This window comes from Sesamum indicum, linkage group LG14, assembly GCF_000512975.1.
Source record: "Sesamum indicum cultivar Zhongzhi No. 13 linkage group LG14, S_indicum_v1.0, whole genome shotgun sequence".
Lineage (NCBI taxonomy): Eukaryota > Viridiplantae > Streptophyta > Magnoliopsida > Lamiales > Pedaliaceae > Sesamum > Sesamum indicum.
The window spans coordinates 58,611-81,694 of NC_026158.1; the positions used below are offsets into that span (position 1 = coordinate 58,611).

General features: G+C 33.4%; 1 protein-coding gene and 1 pseudogene across 1 annotated transcript; one reads left to right on the forward strand and one right to left on the reverse strand.

Moving 5' to 3' along the window:
* Positions 7,678–9,721, forward strand: LOC105176522 (annotated as a pseudogene).
* Positions 20,063–22,476, reverse strand: LOC105176523 (protein ROOT PRIMORDIUM DEFECTIVE 1). Its single transcript, XM_011099345.2, has 2 exons — positions 22,371–22,476; positions 20,063–21,759 (listed from the first exon to the last, which is right to left on the reverse strand). Exon 2 carries the CDS (start codon positions 21,415–21,417, stop codon positions 20,209–20,211), a length of 1,209 nt encoding a protein of 402 aa, XP_011097647.1. The 5' UTR covers positions 21,418–21,759; positions 22,371–22,476; the 3' UTR covers positions 20,063–20,208.

Below are 23,084 nucleotides of genomic sequence, written 5' to 3' on the forward strand. Positions count from 1 at the left end.
GGAATAATTTAATCCCAATCTTGGAGACCGGATTGTAATCCAGCACTAATACAGCATAGGACCGGGCTTTGGTCGTCAATCACGGGCCAATTTGCAAGTAAACGGCTATATATCGACGATTATATCAGATATCCCTTGTATTCCACATGAGCAAACATGGCCTAGATTTATTAAACTTGGTCATATTACAATAAATAATTATGGGATTGTCAAAAGTATTTGTTAGCATCCTAACTTGTTTTTTCATACGGCATAATAAGAATTAGAAACAAGTTAAGATCATTAATTGAAATTCACTGAAATTGACATTTGAGACTGTAACATTACACCTTTCTAAGCCTCTCTTAGGAGGATTCAATTATAATATTAGGTGTTTGATATGAATATAGACCAAAAAAAATTATACGGATAGTATTATAAGTATCGAAACCTCAATTTTCTAATAAAACACTTTTTTTTTTAAGGACAGACTAACGAGGTAAATAAAATTATCATAATTTAATATTTAAATTGCATCGCTTGCTACGTCAATTTTATTACTGTTTACAAAATAATAAATAATAAAACTCTAGTGATTTTTTAGTAATGGCATGGCCCTGGTGTCTGAGCCCGAGTAATCAAACTGGGCCTGAAGGTATAGTCCAATAAGTAACTAATCTACAAGGATTTGTGGTAATAAGCCCATAGGGGCCAATCTCTCTCAGTTTTCCACCTTTTTCTACAAGGCGTTCAGTCGACAAGACTGATATTTAGAACGTGCATCGTACGGCTGTACCTTGTGTTTCCGCGATTCTATTTCTGGGCCGCCAGCAGTACCTTGTGATTTAAGATTGATATAATTATAATACTTTTTTATTATTTAAAAAATTATAAATACCCTTTTATGGTTGAAAAAATTATGTAATTCTTGAATGAATGTACAAAATTGTCAATTATGTGGCTTACTGTATTTTTTTCTTTTATTTAAAAGAATGTAAAAGAATTGGATGGGGTAGATGAAATTTTTTTAAAAAATTATAAAAAAAATTATTCACTTGATCAATAAAAAAATTAAAAAATAAATAAAATTATAAATCTCAGTCCACAATGGCATTTTGGTCAGTTCATTACAAAAACTGGATGAAAACTAATGGAATAGACGACCGTTAGAATCAGGAGGGTGTTTGTAATTTTTAAAACAACAAAGGAATATTACTTAATTATGCCAAACCTCAAGAACGGTCATTATAATTTATTCTAAAATTAGTTTAGGTTCAATCAAAACCCGACTTAGATAAAATTTTCCATAACTTTATCAGATAATGAAGGTTTCCGCACCATGGATTAAGATTTGACATAATTACAGCGCAAAATGCCTCAAATGAACTTTGAATGACTGAAACATTCTGCGGCTGTCAAATGGAAAAAAAAAAACTAGAATAAATTATATCGACACTTCTTGATAGTGTATTTAATTACAGAAACACCCTCAATCTCATGGAAAATTACAAGTATATTTTTTGAAAATATTGACTGGGTCAACCTGACAATGAATAAAAACTTGGTAGGTTGGGGGGTGGGGGAAAATAAGTGAGAAATGGAGGTGGTGGGGGCCAGAGTGCAGGTTTGATTTGCAGTTGCCGGAACCCCCAAACAAACAGTCAAAATTGTTGGCAGAGATTATGGTGTGACTGTGGGTGAAGCTGTGTGCTGTGGGGCTGAGGGCTGAGGCTGAGCACAAGTAAGGTATGTTCCCAGTACACGATATAATGTAATGATGCTCATTCCCACTCTAACCCCCACATCACACTTATAACTCCTCTTCCCCAACAACTTTCAACATCACTATTTATTCAACCCATGTAAAACCTATTTTACTAGAAAAATATTCTTCTTCAATTCAATCAATTTATATTAAGGTAAAATTATAACGCTTTTTATATTTTTTTAATTTTGACATAATTATAAATATTTTCTCTTATTTTAATGATCGTCTAGTAATCAGTCAAATTTGTCAGTTTTTGGTAGGTTTTTATCTTCTTTTTTTTGTGGTGAAGTAATCAAAATATATTTTTTAACTTTTTTTTACGAAATAAATTGAATTTCTTTTACATGCTATCTGGATAACTTGTTTGCAATTTTTGACATTTTCCCCTATATCTCGTCCAATTTTTTTATTTTTTTGGTAAGATAAAATTGACAATTTCAAACCTCTATCCAAAAATTACATAATTTCGTCAGACAACGTCATTGTATCCCTAGTTATGTGAAAGCTGAGGAAAACTTATTTTAAATTACCCTTGATATTAAGTATAACTTACAATATTGTTTCAAATTCCACACTACCCAAATTATGTAAAAGAAAATGTTTATTCACCTTTTTTATGATTGAAATTAATTTTCAATAAACTTAGTCTTTCATGGTGACTTATATCAATATCTTTTTTGTACTGGGTTTGGATCTTGAAGCAAGGCATATGGGTCCAAGGAATCATCTTTTGAACAACTACTTGGTTAGATATTCTGTATTTGAATTTGGATAAAATATTTCAAATGACTTCATTTCAAAGAATTTGAAATCCATTCATATTCATCAAAACTTAGTTCAAAATTAAAATTAAAGGATTTAAAATTCTTTACATTAAGAATGATCCAAAAATATCCAAAATTTCTAAATAACAAGATATAATGAAATCATGGTTGCAATACCATCTGCATGTAACGAATATTGTCAGTGCACTATCAATCAAACATATCCAAAGGACAAAATATATAGGACCCCTGTGTTTTAAAAAATTTGCAAAAAAAACTCTCCTATTATGAGAATAGGCTAAAAACTCCCATGTATTTTCTACAACTTAGCTCAATTGCTCCATCTCCGTTAAATCCAACTAACGGTGTTAATTTTTTAGAAAATGACTGTTATACCCTTATTTAATATATATTATTTTTTATTTTAATAACTATTGAATCTTTTTTTGATCAAATATTGATGGTTTCTAATTCATATCTTTACTCAAGAATTTGCCTATCCATCCACTAGGATATGATGAACTTTTTATTCTTTTGTAATGATATTTATGAATTTTAATTATCCACAATTATAATAACCAAAATAAATATTTAAAATAAATCAATAGCTATTATAAAAATAGACTAACAACTACTGTTAAAATAAAATAATATCCGCACATTATGTGGATGCGGGTCCAATCCTAATGTTATAAATCTTTTTATTGATTTACATCATCCAATTTAATTTTATTAGTCAATGAGTTGGCTAAATAATTGACCACTACCCTCCCTCTCATGAACCATACATGCGATTATTTTTCAAAATATAATTCTAAATAAATTTTAATATATTATTATTAAAAACAAAATTAAATATCTACATTCGTATAACTTAATCTCACAATCTTTTAATTATGAGATCTAAACCTTACCACTCAAACAACAACTCTTTGATCACATACATTTTTCCGAATCTCCCAAAACATAAAAATACCAAACTTTGAATCTATCAAACTCAATCTTTACCCTTATAGGGGAGAATCTCTTCTTGCAGGTCACATGTAGAATAACCACATGGAGTGGAAGGGGGGGGGGGGGGGGGGGTGGGGAATCCAACAAGTCAAGGTGCTTGATGTTTTTATTTTTTTATTTTTTTCCCCTAAAAGAAGGGAAGCACAAACACACATGACCATATTAAAATATCCCTCTTTTACTGTGAGAATCTTTTATCACATTTTAGTATTTACATATTGATGAATAATTTGTATTCTCGTTTTTAAATTATAATTTAATCCAATTATATATTTTGAAAAAAAAATACATGTTGATCATATATTAGTGCGGCATCAAAATATGGCAGAATTCCGTCGTTTGTCAAAATTATACTTTTAATCCTATACGATAGGAGTTTAAGATAATCAATCCTCTGCTTTACGAAATTTTTCAAAATGAGTTCAAAATTACAATAACTCGACACAATCAGTTATCTTCAGCATGGTTTTGAAATTGAGAAAATTCGAGACTTTTAGTCCTTTACTTTACGAAATTTATGGGACTAAATGTGTCGATCTTTCTCAATTTTGAAATCATTTCAGTTATTTTATAAAAAAATTAAAAATATTATACCATATTTTATGGAATTAAAAGTGTAAATTGGGCCCGTCATCCAAATTTTCACCCACCCATTTTTTTAAAATTTCTTTTCAGGATTATGATAATGACAACACGCATTAAACTCCAAATCTTGCTTTTCCTTTTTCTATGATACATAGTAATCCAATACTCAAAATATTTTGTGACCCACTAACAAACTTTTTTTTAATATCTTTTTTGTTTTTGCTTTGCTTTTGAGCTTTTGGGATTTGGGTGGTGGGTATGTGAAAGTAGTAGTTGATGTGGTTGGGTTGATGGGAGCAATAATAGAGTTTGGGAAAAAGAGTGGGGGAAGGGAAAGGGTGAATGGCTTCTCATGTAGGGGAATCCAACCCTCCCCCCTACTTTTGGACTACTCTTCTTCCTCACCAGTTTTATTTGCATCTTTCCATCAATTTCCCTACTCTCAATCTAATTAATTCTAACTTCCATAATTTGTTTTCTTCTTAGTCCTATCTGCAAGTTTTTTTCAATATAATGTCTAGGATCTCAAGTACTTACTATTAGGTCAAAAGCTATACTTGTTCTATTACACACCAATCACATGACAAGTGTATTGCACTTGCTATATAATTGACGTCGATCTGACCAAATTCGATTTGGGTTAGAATTTCTCTTTTTGAATCTGACACTGAAAACCACTGCATTAGGTTGAGGTATTTTTTCCTATATTGTATATCCTTCCAGTTACCATGCATAAAGAAAGATTAATTTTATAGGAGAAGCAAGATACGTAAAAGATGAAAAAGTAGGATTCCCTAATTCGTCGATTTCTACCGTTAAAGTAAAGTAACGATAAGTATAAAATGACCGTCTCTCATAAATATTGTGGGCTCGTAGTTAAATGTCGATCAATTCTTTCGAATTGAAAAATATAGAGACAAGAAATAGGAGTGGCAATGGGGATATTTATATGAAGGAAAAATGGCCCCAATTAGTGATACATGCACCTAGAAAGGAGTAAAAAGGAAAAAGGCAAAGAACGAAAGTCATGTGAATCCATGAACGTCAATAGAAGAAATGTGTTGCTTGACAGATTTTCCTTCTCAATAATGGAAATTTATATCTGTGTCAATAATTCACGCACAATACCACCAAGTAGGTGTAATTTTGTACAGTCATATTAATTTAGGATTATAGGGCCTAGGAAATAGCAGGGTCCAGCGAGTGGAATTTAATTACAGCAAGACCCGGTGCCTGTACGGCCTGCGCGATTATCTTAAAATCCCCTATTAATTATTGTACCAAAACAATTGATAGACGTACCCCATGTGGATTTATGATTTTAAGGATTCACAATAATTAATGAGATGGCCCATAATTAAATTTATGACAAGTTGATTTGTTTTTTTGGACACTAATTCAGGGCCTGTTCTGGTTGTCTCCTTAATTGCAGCTAATCTGTCTCAGAGGCGCAATAAAGAAATCACACAAAATTTACAGGGAGATATTGTGCTGAGGAAAGTGGAAAATTTTTATTCAAGTTAGGTTAGATCGCTCTAAATTAATTATGGAATATTAATTTGTTGGTTATTTTTTCTGAATTTATATTAATTATACCTAATCGTTATATAATTAATTTAAATACAGTCAAAGTTAAAATGAAATAGAATTTATGGAGGAAGATTACCTTAAAAGCATCAATGATGGCAGTGCGTATATAAAAATTGAGGGTTTGTTTATCGCAAACTTTGCGTCGACGGGGCATTATGATGGGGAGGGTGATGATAAAAACAAGGTGTTGACAGCGCAGTTGGTGGGGCGTGAGCGAGGTTGAATTGGCGCAGGCCCGGCATGCCCAACAACTGCCTGCACTCCAGATTCTTCAACATCGAAAAAGATGATATGATCAAAGAATACACCCACAAACACGCGGAGTGTGTGTGAATGAATGTGAAGACATATATATATATATTAATTATATAGTTAAGTAGATATTAACGTAGGATTCTTTTTCTTTTCTTTTTTAACATAATGTGGGATTCAATGTTTAGGTAAATTGTTCCAACATAATGAGAATTAATGTGTTTTCATATGAGTTGATCACTAAATGTCCAAGATAATGAATATCTTACTCGTTCATTAGAGTGTTCAATAATATCTTGGTTGAGGCCCTAACGGTTGAATTATGAATAGATGTAGAGTTAAAATAATTTACCTCATTATGATATGAAAAATGAGTAAAATTTTTTTTTTAAAAAATAGTAAATTATTTTTCTATATTGTGAAAAGTAAAATAAATTACTCCTATCAATAGTTACTATTTTTTAAAAATAAAATAAATTACCCCTATCAATAGTTTAGACAGAACTTTTTCCTTCATTGTTCAAAATATAGGGAGGACTTAATTTTTTTACAAAATTTTTTTTGCTCTTTCCGCGGGGAAATTGCATTTGACTCAATCTCAATATATAGGTTTTCTTATATATATATTTTTTAATTTATTGATATAATTATATAATTTTATTAAGAAGAAAAAAATTAGCGAGCACCAGATAACACTAGAAACGGGGGAAGCGTTTTTGTATTTGGCACGCCGATGTACGTACACTACCCAACCTCCATCAACCCGTTTACCCGCAATGATTCCAAGTGGGGCCCGATCCAACAGCGCCGTGCTGGACCCTCACACGTGCAGGGGAGCCCAACTCGAACGTGGAGGGATTAATAATCAATTCACGCTGTTAGTTACCTTAAAACACAATCACAAATTAAAATTAAAATTAAATTAAATCGCAAGAGAAATTATAGAATGCGGTGTTAGGAGATTGAGATCGAGTCCAGGTGGTACTCTAGATGCCGCCTACACATGCAACATCGTTACCACTTATTTAACCCTTTTTTTTTTTTTTCGGTTATTTACATCATCATTAAAATCACATTCATAATTAAATAAATAGTGACACATATTTTTTGTTCCAATATATATATATATATATATCTCCATGCTTGACAAATTTGAAAATAAGAATTTAAAAAATTCGTAATTAAGAAACTTATCAATATATTTAAAAATAGAACTCAAATTTAGAGGTTTAAATTTATAACTTTAAATACATGAATTTGGATACAATTTTTTTTTTTTTAAATAAAAAATTGGCACTTTTCGATTGAGTATTTATACATAGTATATACGGTATTAAAATATAAATACATCTATATATATATATATTTTATTGTTAATTACTTCGACGAGCTGCAGAAACAGTGTCTTTTTATTGTTGGGAAAATAACTTATATATTTAATTTTTTATTGTTAGCGTATATATTTAATGAAAATATATACATAAAAAGACACTGTACTGATTTATAAAAGTAATCACGTGGGTTGAGTTTTGGTCCTTTTGGACGGATCCTCCAAGATATTTACCCACTGCTCTTGATTCAGAACCCACTTATAACCTGGACTATGAACCGCCCTACCCGCAACGGGTCGGATCCACTTACCCGGAATCGTTTAATAAACCCCACCTCTTCTGATTTCTGCACTCCAATCTTGCATATATATATATTTGCATGTCCCTCACTTTTTTCTCTCATTTTTTCTCTCCTCCTCTCATTCTTCTCTTCCCCACCTCTAACTCCTCTCTCTCAATACCCTCTGTCCACACGCCAAATTAAGCATAACCAAAGGGTGGATTCACATATACAAGTTGGTGTTATAAACAGAGTCCCTTCAGAGAGAAAGAGATAGACAAGTTCGTCCTCAGTGATCAAGAATTATATATAAATGGCCGTTGAAGCTCGGCATCTCAATCTGTTTCCTCCACAGACTCTTGGCAACAGGTGGGTTCGCCTTTTCTAATGATTTGTTGTTTTTCTTGTGTTGTTGTGGATTGGTTTTTGTTCAAGATCGATGTGGAAAGCATTGGATGGAAGTTGATGTTTGCTGGACGTGTTAATGCAGAGAATTCGCGATGAATGGTGTGGAAGACAATGGAAACGTGTTTGGCACTTCGATGGGATATGGATTGGTGGCTCCGTTATCTGGAAGAACTACGGCAGCGGAATTTGTGGTTCCGATGTACGGCTCTGCAATCACCGGTACTCATCCGGCGAAAACGTCGGTGATGAAATCCGACAGTGGTCTAACCTACATTCCGCCTTCGAGGAAGAGGTCGAGAGAAGCAATTAATTTTCCGCTCTCGTCATCACCGACCGCTATTCAGAATCAGAATGTGAATAATCGTTTTGGTTCTTTCACTTTCCTCGGCGAAGATATCTCGTTTCAGATCCAACAGCAGCAATTGGAAATCGATCGATTCATCGCTCAACATGTACGTAAAGAGAGTTTATAAATCTTTCATTTAATCCAATGTTTTCAATGAAAATCAACGGTTTTATTAACTATTTTGTGTTTAATAAATATCTCGTAACAGACAGAAAAAGTGAGAATGGAAATTGAAGAGCGGCGAAAGAGATATTGTCGGAGAATCGCAGCGGCTTTGGAAGAAAACATAATGAAGAAGCTAAAAGCGAAGGAGGAAGAAATCGACAAGATTGGAAAAGAAATCTCTGTGCGTGGAGAATCAAATATGGAGAGATTTGGCGCAAACAAACGAAGCGACAGCAAACGCCCTGAGATGCAATCTTGAACAAGTCCTCGCTCAAGTCCAAGACGAACAGCAGCGGCAGTGCAACCGTGCCGACGACGCAGATTTGATGGACGACGCCCAGTCGTGCTGCGGCAGCAACTTCGAGAAAATCGACCGTCATACATTAGCGGAAAGCGCCTCAACCGAGGCCCTCGATCGCGATAACAACAATGTCGCCGACGGTTGCAGCGCGCCGAGCAGCAGCCGGAACAGGATGTGCAGGAGCTGCGAGAAAGAGGAATCGTGCGTATTGCTTTTGCCCTGCAGGCATCTCTGCCTCTGCACCGTTTGCGGGTCTACTCTTCACATTTGCCCCGTTTGTAACTCCCCTAAAACCGCTAGTGTTCACGTTAACCTCTCCTCCTGAATTCCGGAGCTTGGATTAGCCTTTCTCACAATTCGCAAAAGCATTTGTTGCAAAAATTAGTTTCAAAACAGAATTAGAGTCCTCATCTCTCTCAACTAACTTGTTCATTTTTCCCCCATCAATCAATCAAATGTAATTACTACATCTCTTTTTTACCTCTGGTGATTCTTCCATGTAATACTACGGTGAAAAAGGGCCGGAGCCCGTCACGGTGGAGCGTGATATTAACGCTCCGGTGAAGGTAGTGGAGTCAACGACGAAAAGGGGGATGGATGGGGCGTAAAAGCTGACACGTAGGACTCGCGCAAATGTCGCTGTTGTGGTGAAAAAGAAAAGGTTGACATGCCCACTAAGCATGGGGATGGGGCCTGGCGGGGTGGCCTTTTGTGCAGGGCAATTTGTAGAAATGGCACCGATGCGCACGGCAGCGAACAGAACACAGGAGATGAGTCACTGACAAGACACGAGGATCCTTGGAGTCCCGCCAAAACTTTACATTACTGGAACAGGACAAAAGTACGGCAAATATCAATATTGGAAATTAAAAACCAAAAGAAAAAAAAAAAAGGTATTTCCTGCTCCACTACGTATACTACAGGGAACAATTTTCTAACCCACTTGTCATTATCCAATGTACAAAATTTCTTTATCGAAGAAAACCAAGTTTTCCGTCATAAATTAGTATGTATGTACAATTTTCATACACGTCCATAGATGGAATCGAACCGATGGGGAGGGGAGGAGAGGGGGGATAGGGGTGTCGCATAAATGTCACGTGGGTGGTTGGGTGGGGGCGGCGCGTGGGATGCACCAGCGGCTGTATCTCAAGTCGTTTTCAGAACAGTGGGGAGAGAGTACCAGGATTAGAGTGGGGACAGTAATTTTGTTTTCTGTTGTGTGTTGATGTGAACTACCAGAATTTTCTGCTGTTTCTAATATTTCTATTATGTTATGAGTGGGGTAAAAGAAAAGAAAATATAGATATAGATTTTTTTTTTCAAATCAAGTTGGATAAATCAATTATAAAATAAAGCTAATATACTTAATTTTTTTTAAATCGTATATCAACTATATGATAAGTGTATTTTGTTAGGTATATGCTTAGTTCATATTAGGTCAAACCCAGATTTTGCTATAAATATAATATTCTTCTAAATAGTAAATTTTTATTCGAATCAAATTTAATTGAATTACATCAATCAAAGAACAAGTATGGTAAGTGTGTTGTGATTGATTATTTCCTTTAAATTGAATATCAATCCTACAATAAATATATTATATTTATTATATGATTGATTCAAATTTAATCGACTTCATCCGAACCAAAATTTGTTGATCTAAATTAGGTAATGTACAGGCGAGGCTCCAAATTCCAATTGATTGTAGGCCATATTTGGTATTGCGAAATGTCGTTTTCAGTGAGCAGAAATAACTTTGTTACTTTTACCAACAGGGGAAGGTGAATCCCAGAGTGAAATTATACAGTAGGCATTGAAAAACAACAATTTCTGGTCCATCATAAGCTGCCAATTGTTGATTGATGGAAGCTGAGGTTTGTGTTATAATACATACCAATTTGATTGATTCTAAATAAAGGGATTATGAAATTGATGATGTGGTCTACCACTTTAGTTTTGCAATTAAGATAAGTAGGAAATTAAGAAAGAAAAGAAAAAAAAAAAAAGGAAAAAGAAAGGTGACCAAGTTCAAGGTTCTGGGAAGCTGCATGCGTTGGTGTTCAAAAAAGAGGGACCATCACGTGAAATTGATGGGTGTGGCGTTTCAGATTCAGGGTCAGAAATATTAATTGAAGAGAATGGTGTTACTGTTACGTATCAATCACCACAAAAAATAAAAATCACATAAAATTCTGGGAACTGCTAAAACATGGATGATGGGATGGGGGAATCGTGGCCGTAGATTTTGTAAGAAGACCATTCCTGAGCCTGGAACCGAATCATTTTGGAGTGGTGTTATCAATCTCGACGTTTTTGTTTGGGAGCCTGAAATAAGTAATGAGTGCATGTACGTTTCAAGATTCTTTCCCCACATAATAACAATAGTATGTTATGTATGTTTTGCTTATGGTATGGGCCCCATCTCCCCTCCCCACTTATATTATTATTATTAATCAAACACACCTTATACTATTCTTGAAAATTACACTACACCATCAATATCTATATCTATATATATATATATGCTCCATTTCATGCCATATTCATTGCTTTCTAAATAAAATATATAATGTCGTCTTTACCCGTCTCTTGAATTCCATGGATGGATGGTGTCATGTTTAGTTCATCCATAATTTTCTAGAAATAATCATGCAAGTTTATGCATTCATTAATTTATAAAAATTACAACAAAAGCTGGCTAACAACAAAGATAGGCTGATTAATTTGATCCTACCTTGGGACTATAAACCCAACTCTATCCTACCTCTATACCCACTATCCCACGTAATTATCATATAATATATATTTATATTATATATTATGAGAGAGCAGACTTTTTACATCAGTTTCAATCCATAATTTTTTTAAATTGAAATAGGGTTGCACAGTGAAAGCAACATACATATGGTGAATGGTGGGTGAGCATCAAGGCATCATCATGCCCATCATAAACACATATATATAATCTATTTCAAAATAAACTATTTTATTTCAGTACTAAAATAAACATGGAAACCATATGTCATAATTGGGAAATTTACTTCAATTAAATATCTGGAAAGAGGAAAATTAAAAAAGAAAAAAAAAAAGGAAAGGCTAAAATGAAATGGACGGCTGATTTGGCCAACAACTAACCGGTGTATTGCTCAAAAAGTATGCACATCCATTTCATCATCATTTCATTTTTTTGCACTTATAAATAACGATTACCTAAAACAAAAAAAAATTTAAAAAAAGAGAGAGACAGGGCATCTAATTTTTTATTTTGAATATTACTGCATCTTTATTTAATATATTATTTAATCATTTGTATATATTAAATATGAATTATTTTTTAACATTATAGTCATTCAAATAATATATAAATATAATTATAAATTTATAATCTACCATCTCAATTTTATTCACGAGACTTTTAATTTTAATTTCAACTATTAAATTAAGACATCATAAAAATAGTGGGAGTATATTTGCATAAAAATAGTGCATACCGTCCATAAATGGGTGCATGCCAAATTGGGGGTGTAGGGGATGGGGCCCATACATACGGCAGGGAAAAATACAAACATAAGGAGATTTGTATTGGGGGTGTAGGGGATGGGGCCCATACATACGGCAGGTAACAATACAAACATAATTGGAGGAGATTTGTTGGTTTGATAGATCATTAGTTGCCTGAATGGGCCCCACCCTATCAGGACCATTTTGTCCCTTTATGACCGGCATGCCCTCCCCCCTACCACCTCACCTCTTTAAAACACTTTACTACCCTTGATTATTACTCACATTATTAAGCTACATTACACTTTCTTAATCTCAACATTAGCCTATCTTACCCTTTTTTTTTTTTTTCTTTTTCTAGATTTCAAGCACTTCTGTAATTAATTGACTAATTAGGAAAAAATAAAGTCGAATGGATAAATTAAAGATTTTAAATAAATAAAATATACTCATATATGCATATTTTGGGTCGAGTTGGATTCAAGATGAGTACATACTAAAAATTCTAATTATATCTTGAATTCAATTAGATTCACAAAATTAAAATTTGGACCCCATATCTAAATTTGTTTGATTATCTTGAAATTCAGCCGTGTCAGATCCTAGTAAATAGTAATATTTTTATATATATATATATATACTTATGATCAATATATATAAAAAATTCTTACTTTTTAAAAAATCATACATACAATCATAAAAAGTATTAGCATAAAAAGTACATATACAACGCCAACATTATTACACAAATTATTTTTACTTTTTGCTGTCAATGATGATTTTCATAATTACTCAAAAAAAATACAGGTAAATTTTGTAAAAAAAAAAAAAAGGCCATAAATAATTATCCGTATATATAAATAAGCATTTAAAAGTCACAATAATTACGACCCAAAATTGAATTGCTTGCACGAAATTCAGGGTAGAGTTGGGCTTACATCTCCTCCTCATAGGCATAAATTATGTTGAAGTCGTAGTCATAAATATTTAGCGACATGTGTATTATTCTTAGCGCGACTTTAGGTTCAACTGAACCAGCATTTATCTATTATTACACCTACAATTATTATTCACATACATTGATTGATTGCAATATTTTCTTGGCTTTGGGTGCAACCATTCCGTTGAATTCCTTAATTCGTTAGACGGTCTATGTTGGAAAAACGTGGGCCGTCCGAGTCTCCTATATTCATAAAGTCGTTATCTCAATACCTCACTTATCCAACCTATCTAATTCATCAGTTTGGACATTATCAATTCTTAATACATGACTTGTTACAATGTATATTGTCTTTCTATGCTTTTATGTCTCAAGCGTTTAGACGTGAGCCAAATGTTTTGATGCATGTTAAGATAATGTAAAGAATTTAGAGGTGGACACACAATACGTACAATTGTGTTTAATGTATGTGTGTATGTGATGTAATTGGAGGCAGTTTTGAGGAAAATTCTTGTCTAATATCGTGAAATATCCATGTGTACATGTAAAAGTTTAATACTCTAAAATACCCGTAACTATTGGATAGGGTGAGAGTAAAGTATAAACAGCCACCATATATAGATATTTATTGGGTATGGGTTTGGGTAGAGCGATAACCATCCATTAACAGACCTACAATCATTTTAATGTTATGTAATCTTTGGTCAAATTCCCTCATTTGTAATAAATGAGGATGATGGTTGTTTGGGGTATAGCACAAATTAATAATATTAATTGCACTAACTCAACCAATTTGTAGAGGTGTTTTATAAGTAAAGGAAATTGAGGAAAATATTAAAATGTTGTTGGTTCCAAGTTGTACCTCCATATCCATTGTAAGAGACTACTCATCCATCAATAAATGTCCCACTCCACCACTATTTTGTCCACCAATTAATTTACTTGTCCTTATCTTCAAGTTCATCTAATCATCTGCCCCTCCTCACCTAAATACCAAATATTTTAATATATATATATATATATATATATGAAATAAGAAATTAATTGGGAGGTTGACAAAGACAAGTTTTATATTCCAAGAATGTAATGACTCTCCTTCTAGTACATGTCAATTCCAAATAGATTGAATTAATTTTTGGTCCCCCTTCTTGCCCCACCTACACATCACATTTTCAGAAAAATTAGTTCAAGAATCATGAATTAGATTTTGACTCTTCATATAAATTAATTGCATTACTTTCCTCACACCCGACTATATTATGTCTACAGTTTATTATATTATTTTTAGTATATTGTATATGAAAATTGATTGTAATGTCAGTATTATTAAATTAAAGAGTATATTTAGAAAATTAAAAATAATAAAATGTTATTATAAAAATAATATGCATTCACAATCAGAGCCTGTGATTTTCTTATTGTAAGATTTCAACTTATCACACTAATTTGCTTACATACACACAAATATATATACATATAGAGTAAATTACATCGAAACTTACTAAGATCTGGTCAAAAGACACAAACACTCTTTGTCAGTTGCAAAACATATGAAAACTTGCAGAAATACATCTGAAAAATATAACGCTAACACCTTCAGAATATATAATTGTAATTTTTTACAAAAATACATATATATATATATTTTAATCTAATGTCAAGAGTGTTATTTACCCTTATTTATAAAAGGAAAAAGGATTGATGAAGAAAGGTGTAGATTTATTGACCAAAATGAATTGGTTGTGGAGAGCAGCGCATCAAAGTGGCTCGTGATGGGAAGGCCCACATCGGACACCCCGTGTAATTTATTCGATAGTGACTATGTTGTGTGTACAAAACAAGATTTCTAGTCGGTCTGAAAAATGGTATCTAGGACAGGTAATTGGGATTGTCAAAGGGAATTTTTTTATGTAGAAAGAAAATGAATTGTCAACATAGATGATGATGCTTTGTGTTTAATTCAAACCTTCCACCCAATTTTTCATATTCAAACCATAAAATTCATGTAATAAAAATTAAACTATGTTAATAAAAAGAAGACTTATATCATATTAATATGAAATAATAATTCATATTATTTGATATTTTCATACTGATAGAAATAAAATATACTGGTGGGCATTTATGCCTTTTCACCATCTTCCCATGACTTTTTTATATTCTTGATGTCCTATACTGGACTCCACCACCCCAAAACATGCAACTCATTATTCTTTCTTAAGAATAATATCAATTCTAAGTTATTTTAGTTGTAGGGATTAAATCATTTTTTTATTATTTAAATTAAATAAATACAAAGCTAGGTATAATTATTATTCTCCAATTACTAGGTAGCTAGGAAGTTGATCCATGTGGACTAGTTAGTACTAAAAGACGAAGAATGAGGGGCATGCCCCCATGCTCAATACTATGCTTTTCATCTCCTTTTATAATAATGTTTTGGGACAAGGCATGTAAAGAGACATGGAAATGTCTTCATCACACAATTTTGTCCACTTTCTTGCTAGGTTTCATGTACTGGTTTTAGAGGTGATGAGGTGGGTGTGGGCCTACAAATAAATGGATAGTTGGAAGCATATATTAATGTTTTGGGTCCAATCAAAGAGGCATGGATGCTCATTTTTTAGGTACCCCTCCTACAATCTACCTTGTGGGATGGGGCCGTCCTACTCGTAATCTCTATTTGAATTCTTGTTTAGATCCTTGATAGTATTAAACCTACATTTTGATTCCTACATCGATTTTTATGTGATTAGATATTGATTTATTACGACCCTAAATTGAAGGGTCCGTCGCCCTGCAAAAATTAAGGTTAATGTGAAGTGCAAGACCGCAACCTAAAAAAAAAAAAGATGGGAATATTATTATCCATGAAAGATTTAATGGGACAATGTGTCTTGCTTTTGTGGAAAACGGTAAATAGGGTGTCTTTTGGCAAAGGGATATATATATATGTGTGTGTGTGTGTGTGTGTGTGTGTGTGTGGTAGGGCAAGAATAAGATGTCCGAAAAAGTGACAAGTAAGGAGTAAGCATTTACCTTGGAAAGGAAATCATATCTCATGGAATTGGGATTTCACCTTTATGCCAGAATTTCTATGACTCCCCCACCCACTTTACTTACTTTACATCAATGAGTTTTTGCTTCATCGGTGGAGTAACACTAAAGTTTGACACCTTATTTATTACATCTTTGAATCTCAACCCTCTCCCTATCTGCCTTTGTTTTTTTAATTTAAATACTAGGCGAAAAAGATATTATCCTGATTCAGAAAATCTACCCGTTATGAAATATTCTTTTCGCTACAACTCGTCCATAACTATCGTCCATAATTCACCCACAAAAAGCGACGAGGTTCAGATTCATAATTTGAACAAAAGAAGAAACCAAGAATTAATCCCGGCATCCATTGTCACATCAATTAATTGAAAAGGATTAAGAAAAAAGAGCAAGGAAAAGTGAGTGAGAAGAATTGATGGACAAGTGTGAGCATCAAACACCCACTAACCTAACCCCAACAATTCAGAAGACCTATCGAGTAGTGGTAGTGTCTGAACATGGGAAATTTTCGTGATAATTATGGATGCTCTCCACTTTCCTGAGGCAAAGAGGGGACGAATCGTTGAAGTGGAAAAGACTTTATTGAGTAGTGGTGCCAAATGTAGAGAGGAAGGGAAGGGAACACATCGTATTGCCATTGCTATTGCTATTGCTATTGCTATCTACACATACGAAATCAACTTTCTTCTTTTTTCTATGTGGGCTTTGATTGGATTGGATTGGATTGGATTGCTTTGCTTTCTTACAATTAGTTAAAATATTAAGGCAAACATAGAAATGTGATTCTTGATGTAATACTCACAATTATATTTAGTCCCAATCAACCACTAGTGGGTGATGGATGGATGGATGGATATCCTACGCATGTTTTTAGATCTTGTTTTTTCTCCTCTTGAGTTCAAATGCTTGAGGTTGAATTATAACGAGTTCTTGTGAGGTCTGACATACGTATAAATATTTTTTTATTATTTAAAAAATTCTCAATACTTTATTGATTTTAATGGTCGTCTAACAATTAGTCCAATTTGTTAGGTTATTATGCATAATTTTGAAGGTGTGAACTGATCAAAATGCCTTTGTAGATTATGAATTATAATTGTACTTATTTTTTGAACTTTTTAAATTTATTTTATGAACTAAGTGGATAATTCCTTTTTAGAATTTTAAAAAAAAAATTCATCCACTTTGTTCGATTTGTTTTTTTAAAAAGAAAAAAATACAGTAGTGGGAAAGTTGACAATTCCATACTTCCATCTAAAGGTTATACAAGTTTGTCCAACATCAGGAGGAAGGGGTATTTGTAATTTTTTAAATAATAAGGAAATATTCGTAATTATGTCAAATTTTATGATAATTCATTATAATTTACCTAATATTTTATTTTTAAATTAGTATTAAATTTTATATCTGAATTTTCCAAGTTAGGTTTGCGATGCTCAATATTATGATATTATGTGTTTTCTTGTTCGAACGATTTTACACTCGCCTAATATTCTCCGTATTATGAAAACGAAGGAGGGGAATCGGATTCAAACTCAAATGTACATACACATTACATATAAAAATTTAAAAAGATTTAATACATGTTAATTTGTATTTTATGTAATAAAATATGAAAATAGAGCACTAATTCATAACTTTTTTCTTTCATTATTTAAAGTCGCATATTCCAAGGGTGAAGTAGAGAGAGCTGAAAAGTGACAAAACCAAGTAAAATTTGGACAACGCCAATATGGGAATGCCATTATGTCGTGTTTTCAACTACTCTATGCGTAAATGTAGGAATCCCATTGCCCCACCATTCTTGGACCTTAGGATCTTTCACATAAAATCAACCAACCAACCCCCCACCCCCTCAACTTGCATGATTAGAACCATGAAATGGTCCTCCTTCAATTTCCCATCAATGGCTGTTGCTTTCATATTCTCCACTCTATCCATCCATCTAGTCAAAATACATTCACAAAGTAAGGAGAAAAAAAAAAAAAAAAGAGTAATAATTACAGTTAAGATGATAATGATCACAACGATGATGATGATAAAGCACATCTTTATTGATTATCTACCAATTCTTCTCGACTTCACGGGCCCATAAACCACTAGTTAAGTTAATTTCTTGATATGGGGCGGGGACAATTTTCACGTTTTCCGTATAGGTGAATAATTATATTTTGTGAAAATAATAGCCATCGCAATTTTAGGACAGAGGACAGAAGAAGTAAACACAAAAAGTTAAATAGGCCACCTAACGAATAATGGGACATTGAGAGGTGAGAATTGCAATTATAGTGGTCACAAAGCAATTATTCACAAATGTTGTTCTAAAGGTTTTTGAGGTTGGGTACGTTGTCAGAAAGATGATGCTGTCAGATTGCAAACAGGAGAAGTTAATGTGAGTGGGGGCAGGTGGAGTGGAGAGGGGGCCAATCATCAGCCTGCAACCCCTGTGGCTGTGGGTGTAGTGCACAGAACCATTAATTGAATTAACCAAATCTGATATTTTGGGCTTTATGATAGAGAGAGAGTGATGGGCCCATGTGACAGGCCCAGGCCCACATGGTGCTGTTGGTGTTGGGGTATTATTTATTATTATGAAAATGGAGGGACAATGAATGACAAGGGGATTTTCATTACAATAAATGCATAGTATTGGTTGAAACTGTGCTTCCTCTTTCTTGGTTTGGTGTTCAGTGGATAAGGACAACACACAACTAATTCTCATTCAATTTCCTTCTTTCTCTCTTTACCTCAGAAAATACTAATGTTGTTTTTTTACTGTTTTTTCAGCTTTCAGTGTGGAAAATTTGTGTTTGAGGTTTCATGTGAAAGTTAGAATATATTTGAGTAATTAACGACATTGTGTTTTATATTCAACTCTCATGTCAAATCAATATATTTTTACTTTTAAATTTTATTTCAAAAACTAAAAATGAAAATATAAAAAAATAAGTTGTTAATGTTTTTGCATTGTTTACGGGTTGAAAATAGTAGTAGTTGAAGTATATTACATTGCCCTCAAACTTCTTCTGCCAACATTTGCATGCCGTAAAACAGTGGAAATTAATAATCAACTTGATGGGAGGCAAAAATTACATCAAAAACGTAAAACCATTTCCACAAAACTAATAAGAGGTCAACACCCAACGTTTTTTTAATTAATTTGTAGTTACTATATCTTAGAGACCTTGATGTTTACAAGATAACTTGGAAGTACCTAACCCTGTGTGTTGGATGTTCAATTTGCACAAATATGAAAGGTTCAGACCTCATGTAAAAGAGAAAATCAAGATACAAAAAGGGAATGATTACATTTATACATCTGATTTATAGTTTGTTTACATAAATTATTTCTACGTTTTGCATAATTATATAAACCACTAGTGATACTTTAAAAGCAGGGTAGTTAGTGCAATGATACTGACATTTTAGAGGGGTGTAATGTGTAATTTTTCAAAAGGAGGGAGGGTTTTTATAAATGATGTTCACGTTTTTTATAGGTATATATATAATTATACAAAAACATAAATAATTTGTGTAAACAGACCATTGATTAGGTAATATAAATGTAATTATCCCTAGAGAAAACCGATTCCACCACTGTGAAGCAGAAACTGTGAGCCTATTTGAGATTTATGGTTTAACAGCATCAGATGACAGAAGGTAATTGTATTCAATGTCATTGAGCTATTTATGCTCATCAGTTATGTGGTCTGAAGAATGATTTTATCAAGAATGCAGTGAATTCCCAGGGAGGGCGGAATGAATTCTTGTATAGATGTTTGCATTCAATCAGCCACAGGTTATGTTCATCTCCCCATTTGAACCCAAATTCATTGGCGCTCATCCAGACGTCCAGAACAGGAGTGGCAGATAAATCACATAGGAAATCAAACCATGCTTAGGACTCTCATGAGTTACTTGTCAATTTACAACAGAAGTTGATCCCCCAGCACATGAACTGCCATCTTTCCTGCCCATTATGGCCAGAAATTTGTCTCTGAATTCCAGGAGGGGGCATTTATGAATTAAGTTTGAGCCCTCATAGGCCTCCTTCAGGATTACGGTGCTCTTTACACCTTTGTTAGTGATGTAAAAGATGCCTTGATGCTTTATTAAGCAAAGCAATAGTCGAGCTGGTAAGCGATATTCCGAATGGAATGCATCCAGCTGAGCAGATGTCAATCTCTTCTCCATAGTCAGACTCAGGAGCTCATGAAGCACTGCCACTGCCCTTTTCCTAGCTTTTCGATCTGCTGCTTCGAACCTCCTTGCATTCAAGTATGGAGAAGGGAAGTCCATTTTCTGCCACCTATGAACTTCCTCGAGATAACTCATGTTCGGCCTAAAGCCAGCAGGAAATTTCAACTTAAATGCAAAAGGACCTGAAAAGTTGCCGTCTTTTGATATCTTAGCCCTCTGTGACTGCCCACTGGAGATAAAAGTCCCCAGCCTCTCCTCACGGGCAGTTACTGCTAGGGAAGAATCCCAGTTCTCCAAATGCAGATATTCTCTCCCATTGAACTCATTCAATCTGAAATACTGAGGGTACTTCAGAATCAATGAGTTCTTGAAGTCATTAGGCAATCCCAATTCACTAGCCATCAACTCAATGGTTTCTAAAGGTAACCTACAATCGACAGACAACATCAACAGCTTCCTTAAATTCTTAACTAAAATGGGTACCATCTGCTCCATCGCCTCAGACTCCAAAGCTGCAATCCTTTTAGCCTTTTCACTCAGAGCAACTGCCGGCGGTGATTTGTCAATTTGGCCACCGATCACACGAAAAATGGAAGGGTATTTGTCAATAACAGCCATGTAATTCCATTTCTGCACAAATCCAACTTCTTTCTCAAGGTCCCTAAGCAGAAGAGACTCTGTTTTCTGGGATTGGATAATGGACTTCAGCTGCAGAATCAATGCTGGTTTCTTTTGAAGTTCCATCACTCTGTCAAGTTCATGCACCCTGTGGTATATTTTCTTCTTTGGTTTTCTTCCAACGGTAGTTTTGTGCATGATTTGCATCCTCCGATAACCTGAAAATGCATCAAAACCTCCCATTTTGTTCAACCCATAAGGTCTATGAAGTTGCGAGAGCATCAAATGTCCATGAATTCTGAGATCTCTCATGGACAATTGATCGAGCAATTCGAATACAGCTCGCTGCCAAAGCTTCCCGCCGTTGTTTATGCTCTTTGTCACACCAGTCAAGATAAACTACACGCATCAAAAAACTGGTAATAGAGCTAGTCGCTAAATGATACAGCATAAATCGATTCATCAATGCAGAATTCCGACCTAAAAACCTAAATTCTTCATCAGATCCTACAGTAAATTCCCACTTCCAGATTTAACACTACATAATCATCCAACCCAACGAACTAATCAAAATAAAGGAAGCCAAAGCAAAATAGGAAACGGGAATAAATAAAAGCCGTTGATCAGAAACCCACAAACTGGGCTGCGCCAAACCTGCCCCAAGAAGAAATAACAGATATCACAAGTCAAAAAAAATAAAAGAATGAAAACAGCAGAAAAGAACAAAAAAACAGTGATGTAAATCAGAGTAGATTTTAGGAGAAAGCAAGCTACTGGAGAAAGAGAAAAGAATAAAAGACGGGCTGTGCCCCTTTTTCTTTCCTCTGTTTCTGTAATCCGATAGTGGTATTCGATATTTCTTGAGTAAAATAATTGGGGGTTCGAACATTCAAAGAGAAAAATGGGAGCTGGGGAGTGGGTGGGCTGAAAACTGTGCAAACGAGCCGAGCTGGAGTACGAACATACTAATTTGCCCAAGAACAGAAACTACAAGGCAGGAGACGGTGGAGTTGCTACAGTCAATACATATAACAATACACATGTACAAAATATAGAAAATCCAAACTCCATCTCCAATACATATAACATCATTTGTCATTCCCCTACTATACAATATAACAGTGATATACAAATCCAGCCAAAGTCCAAGCACAACCAAATAAAAAGTCAAGAAAAATTCAATCAGTCATTTCATCAAACACCTTAAAAGCTAAGAAATTTTTTTTTACAAATTGTAAAAAAGAATTATAAAGAAGAAAAATCACCTGTTAATGGAGGGGGAGTTGGAGTTTTGGAGTTATGCAATTTTTTCTCACTCCGCAAGAGTAAGAGAGAGAGAGAGTTTTCAATTCTCACATTCTCAGTCATAGCTTTACTTTTCTATTTGTAATGAATTACAGATTGATTTGTTTATTTAATAAATATAGAAATAACTAATATATTTATTTATATACATCAAATAAATATAGGGTTAAGATAATTAATAACAAATGTACTTTATTGTAGTGGGTATCAAAACCTACTAAATTATTGATTTTTTAAAATAACATAAACCATTTTGATATCATGTAAACTAAAATATAATATATTGAATAATAATTTTAATTTATGATAAATTTTTAGAAACATGCATTTTGTTGCAGTTAATATTGAAATTATAATGATAAAATTCTTATGTATTAGATTAAATATTTATTTACACAAAAATTATCGAATGTATTGTATTGTTGATTAAGATAATATAAACCAAAATATCATATTTTAATATCATCTAAAAGTAAAATATGATATATTAACTAGCAATTCTAATATATGGTAATTTTTTTTTAAAATATATATTTTGTTATAGTGGATACAGAAACTATAACGATAAAATTCATATGCATTATATTAAATATTTATTTACAAAAAAATTATTAAAATGTACTAAATTGTTTATTAAATTTTTTTTAGATAATATAAATTACAATACTATATTT